General features: G+C 39.9%; 1 protein-coding gene across 2 annotated transcripts in view; it reads right to left on the reverse strand.

The window, feature by feature from the left end:
• The window catches only part of SPIRE1 (spire type actin nucleation factor 1), a 165,687-nt gene that overhangs the window by 100,113 nt on the left and 53,729 nt on the right, over window positions 1-11,845 (reverse strand). For both annotated transcript variants that reach the window (XM_025192598.1, XM_025192599.1), the window contains exon 2: window positions 1,523-1,756. In XM_025192598.1, the coding sequence (XP_025048383.1) occupies window positions 1,523-1,651 (129 nt within the window). In that variant the 5' untranslated portion in view covers window positions 1,652-1,756. The remainder of the gene's footprint in view (window positions 1-1,522; window positions 1,757-11,845) is intronic.

An 11,845-nucleotide genomic window follows, 5' to 3' on the forward strand; every position in this document is an offset into this window, starting at 1 on the left:
CAGGCCAAGATAGCAACTCTGAAAAGCTGCAGAAACCAGTATGCAGCGACCAGCTGATGACACCTTCCAACTCTTCCAGTTCTTGGTTCAGGCATGTGTGACATTTGAATTTGGTCACCACACCTTGCAACAAAATGTAGAACAGTTTGTAATGTGCTGGACCATTGTGGGGGCACTCTGTAAGGCGGACGATGAATCAGGTGAGGGGCAGGGGAGAAGGAGGTTTCAATCTCTTGGCGATACGGGGTTTTTTGTCACTATCAAGCATTTTATGTTCCACCTGGGATGGATGCACTTTCACTTTTTGTTTTTAAGTTTTAATTTTAAATATTTGTATAATAAAGGCTTTAAAAAGTCAAAATAAAATTATCTTCATCCAGTCACAAGGGCAGCTTTCAGTAGTCTGACAAGTGCCTATTGTTCCTGAGAAATCTGTTATCTTATGCTATCTTTGGCCATTCTGTCCCCATCTTCCATTTCTGAGGAAAGCCAAGCTAAGACTCTGGTCCTTGGATAATTACCTTGATCCTTAACCTTGAAAAGCTAGGTTAACCCCTTCATTCAGGGTTAAAGCTGTAGCTGGGTTTTCTGCACTTGAATCGTTCTCAGCTTATTCACACAGTCTGAATGTACCTGCTGCTGCCCATTTGAAAGTTCTCTTGAAAGGGCTGAAAGTTCCACTGTCCATGTCCTCACAGATCTTGGCACATAAGAGTAACCTGATCTGCAATCCTCTAGTCTACACAACACTCTTAATATAAGTCTGCATAGATGGTGTGTGCAGATTCCATTACTAAAAATAAAATATTTGTGAAAATCCAATACCCATATTTATTTACACCTTGCTTCCCAGTACAAAGATGTCAGACAATTCTAACACCTCTATCTCTAAAAAGGTTTCTTACCATAAAATAGAGGCTTACCTACTTTGAAGTGACTGTCAAGAGAAGGAAAACTGATATTAGAGAGCCCAGTGTACTTAAAGCATATATGCTATATATCCCAAATGTCACTACTAGGGTCAGGAATCGTAATCACAATTCTTAGCAGTGAAATATGGCACTCTGAGTCACAGTACACAAATGAGCTAATCTTAAGAATAGTCATTCCCTTAAGTGGGTGAGGAGAGAATAACTAAAGGAACATTGCACTAATGTGTAGGTGAATGTTACCTGAAAATGAACTCTCTCATTTTGATACTTTTAGTTCAAAAGAATAGAGCAGCTATCATACCATGAGGCTTAACATTCATCTGGTAGACAAAAATCAGAATGAAGTGCTTACAGAATATCCTGATATCAAGTAAAAGGAACAACAGATGATCTTTCACTTTCTGTTATTTACTGTAAAAGATTAAATACTACCAGATCATTATATTTACAAGCAACCATTATCTAAAGAAACTGATCTATCACATATGGCAAAATCACAAATGAAGCTAGCACAGGAAACAGATCTGCTGCTTTACGAATAAACAAAGTTTTTAACAGTGAAGTAACACTTAAGTTGACCATTACTGTACCTTCATAACATCTTTATAGGAGTGAATGACCTCAACCTCTTTTTCATCTTCATCATCTTCCTCCACCCCTTCATCCAGAGCCTCATAGCCTTCATCTTTACCCCCATCTGCTTCCACTGTGTTGGTCATATGATCAATAAGCCGCTCCAACGGAGGACTGAGCTCTCGTTCTTCATTCTCCTTCAAACCATAGTCCAACGCTTTATAAATTATAATCCCCAAAGATTCAATAATCTAAAAGATAGAAAGTGAAATGATAATTATCATCAAGTACAGCACGGACAGACAAATAATTATATTTTATGCTCTAAGGTATAAGAATATATAAGCTGAGCTACAGTAACTGTTTTGCCTGCCTGCTCCTATTTCACAGTAAGTGAACCTGAACTGCAACAATTTACCCAGATACATTAGCAAATTCAGCAAAAATGCATTAGGATCCCTTCCCCCATCACTGTTATAATTGTTTCATCTGTTCCCACTTTAAATGAACAAGTAGGCAAGTGTAAGCACAAATATTCTTGCGTAAAATGTGACAGACTAGGCATTCCACAAATGCTAAAATAGGATATCAAAAAAACAAGTGATTCTCTGCATTGCATCATTGTCTTACATGTGCAGTATACCACACCCAGAGGCATGACATGTCAAACTACAAAATATTTTGGTTTCAGAATTTCACATTAGAAAACAAAATAATTACAGAAGAAAACAGGACTTATTTTTTCTTCTAAAATGCCGCACATCAATATGTTATTTTAAAGTGTGGCATTTTAGAAGAAAAAATAAGTCCTGTTTTAGTTTGTGTAAAGTTTTCACAGGCACACAAATTCTTCTGGTCTCAAAAAGAGTAACCTATACAAAAAGTCTCACTCTTTCACCACAGTGGTGGCTATCTGAAATCTGCCTTCAACTTCATCACTTCACTGCTTCAAGACATAACTACAATTCACTATCAGGATCCCAGGGGCTAGCTTTGATGGAGCCAATGAGAAATGTCTTGTTTGCTACATAACTGAAGAATAGGCATGTACCTCATATGCAAAACAACAGTATAAATGTTTTTAAAAAATGGTAGCACCTTGGGACATTCACTGACATCAGAGTCCCATTGTCTGCACAATGCTTAGAGCAGAGTAAAAGTAGTCACTGTTCACTCAATATTTCAGAGTAATAAGGAATTAACCTTTAATGCCTCAAAATGTCAAGAACACATTTTCTTTGACTATGTTTATTTATAAAGGGAAGCACTGGAGGGTCTAGCACTATCAAGACATTAGAGAAAAGGGGTGCGATCTCGTAGAACTGAGGACTTTAGACAGATAAATGACCACAAACGAAGGGCTGCAAAACAGTAATCGAAAAGGAAATATAGAGGTTAAAACAGCCTTGCTTGATGATGAAAGAGTATAGTTGGGGGGGGGGTGTTTTTAATTTTTTCTCCCTTTTTTCTTGTTCTCTATGATGACTAGTCAGGCTATAGCTTAGGGTTAGTTAGTACTGGAGCAGATGCTAGTAATGGGACTATTTCCAAACTTTCCAATCCTGGTAGCCAAATGCCATTTTTATCCAATGTGGTGTTGACTATTATTCTAAGAACAAATTCTCTTGTCAGTAGCAATCTAAATGCTTTTTTTTTTTTTTTTTTCCAAGTATGACTTGAACAACCAAAATATTTCACTAGATTAGTCTAAAGCCATGGTCTCAACCTCTTTCAACTTAAGGCACACCTCTTGTCAGAATCAAGGCACTCCTCAGAAAATGCCCACTGCTAGCTTTCAATCATTCCTTGATTATAAAAAAATAATAGAGATATTTTTCTGTTGTAAAAAACTCAAAAGGACCATAACAGGTCAGAGTGCTTGCAGACATTAAAAAGCCAAAAAACCACAGCACTTTATTTTAAAAGCGGTGCATATGCCCAGAAGAGGCAGTGTGTTACCTCAACCTGGCTTGCCTGACATCTGTAAAGATTAGGTGCTTTAGTGGAGCTTTTTTTTTTTTTTTAAGCTAAAAGTGCCAAGAAGTGCCACTGAAGTGCCCACTCTTTACAGATGCTATAGAGCTGGGTTGAAGTAATGTACTGCTTCTTCCAACAAAGCAGTTGGGGGGGGGGGGGGGGGGGGATTGCTGTTGGGTTTTTTTAGTGTCTGCAAGCAGCCTATAGCTAATCAATTGAAATAAATGGATTTATCTTATGAGTCGCATGTAGATGCTTGTATACCTAACAGTACTAATACTGTGAAGCACCCCACTGTAAACTTAAAAGGATCTCACAGGGCCCCTGAGTGCAGCAGTTACCTGGTTGAGAATTACTGGTCTAAATGATTTAGGCTAATGGACAAATTGAAAATAAAATTCTTTCAATCATCCCCAGAAATAAACCATCATGAAATTCTGGTTGCTCGACAGGTTTCCACTTCGTTCCTACAGTGAAACCATTTTGAAATTAATCAGTAGAGACTCTCAAACTGTCAGTGTGGAAATTACTTGCAATTTGTATGTAGGTTAATTAGTGTCCATAACAGCTCATGTTTTTAAGTCAAGGATTTTTTGGTGATATTTTTTATTGGACCTACTGGATAGTTAGAAGAGAAGTCAGAAGTGCTTTTGGGCACAAAACCAGCTTTCTTCAGGTCAAATATTTTTTCAAAACAGACTTTTCCTAGTAGTTTCTCAATAGTCCAAATATTATTTAATATAAAAGGCTTTTATAAAAAGTGCCCACATTTTATGGTAAACCCATACAATCAAATAAAAGATAAAAAAAATCCCATATTCCTCCTAAGATTTATTTTATTTTGATCATTTTGATAGCTGGATAGAATATCAGTCATTATCCTATGTTACTCTCTAGCAGCTTCCCCAGCACTTCCTCTCCCACATTTACACAGCACACATCTGGATTGGCTACACAGCAGAAGCTGAGTTTTGTCATCAGTAAATTTAGCTTTATAATTCATTTTTAGTGAAATGGAGTGACATGGAGGTACAAAAATAATGGAATTTCCTGTGGTAAGGCTGCTGTGCTTTTTAGAGGGATTGTCTAGAAAAATACATCAAAATAAGAGGAGGGGAGACAAGGGCTCTCACTCACTCATTCTCTGTTTGGAAACAGTGATTAAGGCTTTCAAAGGTCCCATGGCTAAAACTCTGTGACAACTGCTGCTTTACTTTGAAACCACCACCATGTTGGCACATCTATCTAGCAGTATGGCCTGCGCATTTGTTTGGGCTAAGTGTAGATTTCATAATACATGCTAAGCTTTCACGACACAAAAGCCTGACCACCAACAGTTACAGAACTACACATAAGCCTTCCAAATGTTTATTTTGTCATGTTCAGAAATATGTTCCATCTTGGTTTCAGCCTCTTATAACAAAGCAGCAAACATCTTAACTGAGATACTTTGTATTACCTACTTCTCTACCACTGGAATCATGTCACCAAATGCAGCAACGTTTTAACTAATGTTAATTACTACTGAAGCTATAAAATCATACATTAAATGCAGACAAAAATAAATCCACAGAAATGTTCCAACTTTTTTGCACATGTGCATATTAACTACTACAGTGACTTTAATATTGAAGGAAAGACTTTTTATGAATATTAAACTGGAAATAGTACATAAGAATTAAAAAAAAACAGACAACGCTGCCTACACATAAAACTCAGTGCTTTCACCTGTGAGAAAATAAATAAAATCACAAGTCTTCAATGTTTTACTGTAAGAGTTGACAAATACCAGTTTATGGTATGCATAATTAAGGGCTGTATTTTTTTATTTTATTAACTATTTAAAGAATCAGTTGGATCTGACTTGGTACTTTAAGACCAAAATAAGTTCTAGTTCCTAACAGATGGCAACAAGTTCTAATATACATCTAAATAACATCAATAATCAAAAGTTATAGTATGAAAATGTTAAAAGTCAAAAGGTGACGGACTGATCTATAGTTGGAGGCTTTAATTTAAACTATCTGATGCAGACGGAACTGTCATTATTATAAGACACTGCAATATTAAATTGCCAGGTTTGAAAATAAGCAATGCTATAATTGCCTCAATTGCCTTGGTAGTGTTGAGATGTTGTTGGAAAAAGCAACAATTTTTGTGGGTGATATCTTTTATTGGATCAAATGCATGGTTAGAATAGACATAGGCATTTTCCATAGAGGGAAGGGGACATGGGAGACTCTCGTTGTTTAACATCATAGTTCTTGTAAAGTTGTCAGGTAGATTTCTGTAGCAGAACCTGCCTCAAGAGTGGCCAGGACACCCTCTGGTAGCTGCCTTCATCTTGCCCTGCTTGCCTACTCTGGCCTCTCAGGGTCTCACCCTATTGCCTTGCCTGCTACACCTTGATGGTAAAAATTAAGTGGGGAGGCTGCCGTCAGAGACTGATGAGCTTTGGGTGCTTGATCTAGTTCTGCTCCTTTTTGGGTTCAACTTTCCAGCATAAGCAGAAGTCCTCTCCTCGCTCTCAGTCTTGGCTCAACTTGGCCCATGTAATTTGGGACTCCAGCCTCACGACACCACCTCTCTCTTTGGGGGTCCAGCCTCATTGGACACCAGTTCTCTTTATGGGGCTCTGCTCCCTCTGGATACCAGCTCTCCCACTAGTTCCTCTATGGTCATAGTTGCCTTAAGGGCTAAAATTGCCTCCTGCAAACCCCCCTAGCCACACCCATGCATTTCAGATATTACACAGGCCCTCTGCCCCTGCCCTCTCATGCTATTGGCCCCTCAGCCCTGGTGCTCTGACCCATCGAGTCCCTGAGCCTGGCTGAACCAAACTCTCTTCGCCCCCTTTAACTGGGCCCTTGCCCTGTACTGGGTTCAGCCCCCCAAATCCCTGATTGCAGGGCTGCTATCTCCAGCCTCTAAACTGCCTGGCTTTAGCCCCATACAACCCACTGGGTCCCAGACCCTTGCAGAGTCTCTCCATCTCTGGGCCTTAGCCTCTTCTACTTCAGGGTGTCTCCTAGACACCCCCACTCCACATAACCCCTGTAGCCCATACCCAAACCTCTGGTACTATGCCAATCACTAATCAAATACAAACCCCTTCCGGGTCTCCCTGGGCTTCAGCAAACTCCTACCATTTAGCTGCAGGCTCTCTGCAGCTCCCTTGGGTACCTGTGCTGCCTGAGTCTCCGTTCTCTTGCAGCCCAGGCTAGCAAGAGCCAGACTTTTAGTAGTCCATAGCTCCACCCATTTTGGTCACATGACCTTCACCTTGCTATGGGTTTTTTAATTAGCCCAATACTCAGCCTGCTCTCAGGTACTGCAGTTCAAACCATTGAGCTGCAACCATTGGACTCTTCTGCCTGGAGCCCTTTCTGCCTGTTCATGCAACTAGCACTCCCGCAGTCCTCCTGCTGCTGCACTTCTAACTCCTCATAGCTCACCTGGCTGCTTGCTACTGTGCAGCTAATTGCAGCCCTCCAATGCTGGCTTCCTATCTTCCATGTAAAAGGGATTGTGGGTCCCTGCTACAATTTCCTTTGGGGAGAAGATGAACATGGGAATTAAATTCATTAGCCTATTGGGCACTAAGTACCAGAAACTTACATAGATCAATGGGGACCAACCTTTCCAGCAGACATGCTACAAATTAGTCCCCGACCCTCCCCAAGTGCCATTCTGATCCCCTTCCTCTGCCCAAACTTCTGCTCTGCTTTCTGCTTCTTATTCTGTCCTCCCTACCCAATCTCCTACTGCTTTTTTGCTTCCTGCCCTGTGCTCCTTGCCTAATCTCCTGCTCTGCTTTCTGTTTCCTGCCCTGTCCCTGATCTGCCACATACCACAGAGTGGCTGCCTGTGTTGTGGCACTTGTGCAGCATGTTGACTAACCTCAACATCAACAATGACTTCATGGTCCATTATACTCTACCTGATACTCTGTTCCATCTGCTACTTAGCTTTACTGTATCTGCTTCTCTCCCAGAGGCCTGAAGAAGGGTACTGGGATACCCAAAAGTTTGCCTAAATTGACTTGTTTCTTATGGTCCAGACTTGGAATTTTTAAATTGATTTGTCCCTGATCCTTCAAAATTTTGGCAGAAGATCAGGTCTCTACAAATCAACCAATGGGTGAATAACTTAAAAAAAGAAAAAAACTAGGGACCCTCCATCATTATGCTTTACACCTTCATACTAAGTTCTTTTGCAAGTCATGGCTTTGGACCAAGAAAAAAAAACCTGTTTCTCACAAGCTGAACTTGTACTCTGTACTGTGCTTAAATCTTAAATCATTAGTGAAGGTGGAATTTTGTCTTAGCACAAATGACCTTTGTTTAAGTTCCCACCGGTCTGGACGCAAATCATACAATTAATTTTATAGACATAAATAGAACACCTTGACACCAGATAAACACAGTAAGAAATGTAATTCTTCAGTTTCTTTCGTAAACAAGAAAAGTTCCTATTCTCATGAAGTCAGGCTGAAGTGGGCCTTCATTCCATATACCAGAACGTACCTCTTTTTTTTTCCTTTTTAAGAGCAACAAATTACATTCTTGTAATGAACTTTAGTAATCCATGATCAAAAATCTTTAAAGCATTACAAATCTACCAAGAACGTAAATTTATCAAACAACATACAAATTTAGGACATTTATAAAAAGTTTAACTGACACATAATTCTTTAATTACTGTTCTTGCTTTCTAATGTATCAATATTTTTTATCACATTTACTTTTAGCCTTTTTTAAAGTTGTGTGTAAATAGGCAGAGTCTACATGCCATTCCCCCATGCTTACCATATACACAAAAGGGCACTGTCTGTACACTATCCCCTTTCTAGGATTTGCTTTTTATTTTAAATAAAGCAACAAAGCCCAGAGGCAGGCCTGAACTTAAATTATAAAAGGGCTTTTCTCAGCAAGAATTCCTGTCCTTCCCTATAATTCTCCCTCCATCAGAGCCACTGGATGCCAATAGGAGTCCACTAGCTTTGAACTCCACCGCCCCCTGCCCTCCCTCCCAATCTCCCCAATAAGAACCCAGAGTCTGGCACCCAGTCACAGTATTTTAATTCCTATTGCATCTTCCATGAAAAATTCCAACTGTATTTTGCAAAGGTAATCTCCAAAATAAGTAATAAAAATAATTAATAATGTTTAGGGGTGTAGGTTTAGTACATTTGTACCTCATTTACTGATCTCAAAAGCACATAAGTGATTATTTCCGTTCTGATACAAGATTACCCGACACCTACAACTGGAGACATTTTCCCATGTCAGCACATAAATTAAGTAGTACCTAACAGCTCATGCTGTGTATTAGAGAGAGAAAGAGAGACTTTTACAGTAAAAATTATAAAATGTAATGGAAAGCAGGGCAAATTTTTTTCAAAAGAATAAATACATAAGATCAACCATTTGTCTCAATTTAGATCTACAAAACTATTAATCTGACTGTTATTTCTAACAAAACAATTGTCACAACCAAATTAAGTAGTACCCCTGTCACAAGCAAGTAAAACCATTCAAAACAGTTTTTTTCTGCACTAGGTTAACTAAGGGTTAACAATAATGATAGTAACTGCTTTTTTGCTGCGCATGTCAAAAAGAAATTTATTGCTGCGCCACTAACAGAGATAAAAACTTAGCCTTCTGTGCTGTACATAAATCATTATAATTGGTCAAAGAAAACAAGGAGTAACCCTATGATAACACCCTAGCAAAGACCGCTGGATAATTGGCGATTCTAATTAAATTTATGACGTGGCGAAAAGCAATTGGCTATTACACAAATAAAACCTGTCTTCACTTCAGTGAAGAACGGGAGACCTCCGCGCACACACCTAAAAAAACTCTGAACGTATGCGTGAGAGTAACTGACAAATTAATCACTTGTCAGTTTCCCCCGTCTCGACCCAATTCTCAGACGTAAATCGACGACCTGCCGGCCCGACCTTCTGCCCGATCACCAAACTCTTATGCAGACTGACCTACGACCTTTAAGCTATAACTAACCAAATATCTTTGACCTCCGTTCTTCACCACCTTGACGGCGTGAGTAAATAATCTTGCTTTACAACCGATAAGCGTCCGCCTAATTAATTCCACTCCAAGCGTCACAAGTACCCGCCTGACGGCCTTCTAAGGCCCCAGACCCTTATCTGCCCGGGTGGGAGTCAGGGAGAGCTGCTGGCCGGCTGCCCTGGGTCCCAACAACAATAAGCCTTCTACAATGTCTAATATTGAAAGTCAAAATAGATTACAGTTGTTGGAGAGGATGAACAATTTTATTATTTGACAATCTGCATTGCTATCAAAGTACACCTTAGAGACTAATGTCAATATTTAGTGTCCAATATGAGTTTAATGACAAAATCCTACTTATTTAATCTCCTATGTGAAATTCATCACCTTATCTGAATACTTTGCATATCAATATAATATTCATCACAGAATCCCAGCAGAAGGAGGGTAATATTTTATAAATGGGGAATAGTGGTGAAATTGACGCTGTAAGCCAGGGGCTGAATTGGACTACCTCAGAACAGACTATTGAATAGATAACATTAAACACTTCAACAGCTTCCAGTTTGCCAGCCAAGATTTAGCAAGTGCCCAGTTAATTAGATTAATTACTCATTATGAAACTACACAGACAAAAGGATGCAATATATTAACTTTGGAGTGACATGTTTCACTTAACCTTTTGTGGGTTTTTTTGTTTGTTTTTTTGTTTTTGTTTTGTGTTTTGTTTTTTTGTTTTTAGGTACTACTAGTCTTTAGTACTAAATACACCTCAAAGTTAAAATGAAAAACTGGTATATACTGTATCTAACAGCAAATACACAAATGAAAAAGTAAAATGTGCACACCCTCTTTGTAAAGATACATTCATGCAACAAACTTTCTCTCTACTTAAGGAGGACATTTTGATTTTATTTATGAATAACACCATTTTCTGAAAACCTCTAATATCCAGAGTAGGTTTCTTCCAAAAGTTTTACAAAGTATGCCAATGGCTTTCAAGGTTTTGGTCTAATGGACCTCTGTAAAGTGTCCAACCTTATTCCAGGTACTAAGTACAATCATGCCATCTATTTTGATGGTCTATGTTTTCATTACAGAGATTTTTTTTAGACATAATTCATATATGCTAGTGCCAATGAGAGTAGAATTTGCACATGCATAATAATTTACCTGATCTATTAAAAAAAGATTCAGACAAATTATAATTAATATTTTCTTTTGTTCTGTTCACATATAACAAGCCCATAGATTGGGACATTAGTTACCTTGTTAATTGTCAGTCTGTAGCAGGGCACTGGGATGTAACTGCACTTTTAAGGTGGCAGGGGGCTAATAAGACACACCTGACAGGAAGGGGGCTTAGGCTGGAGCTATATCAGTCCAGAGCCTTAGCCAGTTAGGCAGTCTCTCCCTGGCAGACACAAAGTAAGGAGCTGCTGGCAGCAGGGCTCCTGAAGAGACTGGGACTCAATAAACAACCCTGCAGGCCTGGGAACAGGAAGGTTACCTGGGCAGAGGAAGATAGGGTTTTACAGGCAAGTGGTTTTTGTCTTATTTTAAATCCATAGAGAGTCTGAGGGGGTTGCCAGAGGACTGAGATGCTCCTTTTATATTCAAGTACTACCGGTGCTTTAGCTTGCAGTGGTAGGCTCAAGGACCTGCAGTGGTAGGCTCAAGAACTGCTTAGAGCAGCATTTCTCAACCTGTGGGTCGTGACCCAAAAGTGGGTTGCAAGAATATATGACAGGGTTGTGAACAAACTCTAAAAATAGATCAACAAACTTTAAAAATGGATTCTCCTTTAAAGGAGAAAAACGTGGGAAATGGTGGCTTTTCCCTTGCAGGCTGGCAGAGTTCCAGCCTACAAAGGGCTGCTTGGGACCCCTCATGCCCTCCCCCATGCCACATACTTGGGCCTGTGGGTGGGGGAGCAGTGGGTCAGGAGTTGAGGGGCACTGGGTTGGAACTGGCCATTTATGTTTACAAATGGTTCCTGGTGCAAAAAAAGTTGAGAACCACTGGCTTATAGAATCAGTAACCCAGGAGCCTACAAACTATGGGTGCGGCCCAGTAAGGGATCAAGGAGCCTAAAGAAAGGCTGAGCAAGGCCAGAGAGCCCACAAGCCCAGAGGAGGGCCTGCATGCAGGACCAGGGGTCCAAGAGTTCAGAACGAGACTGTGTCAGGCACCAGGGTATCTGGAGGCTCAAGGGGGCTCAAGTGTTTAGGGACCAGGGGGTCTGAAGGCCTAAGGGGGTCAAAGTGTTTAAACAGAAATAGATAGCATCAATAGGAGAGAGCACCAGTGAGGCTTGGGGCATGGTAT

Source organism: Alligator sinensis, unplaced genomic scaffold (genome assembly GCF_000455745.1).
Source record: "Alligator sinensis unplaced genomic scaffold, ASM45574v1 scaffold1143_1, whole genome shotgun sequence".
NCBI classification, from domain to species: Eukaryota; Metazoa; Chordata; order Crocodylia; family Alligatoridae; genus Alligator; species Alligator sinensis.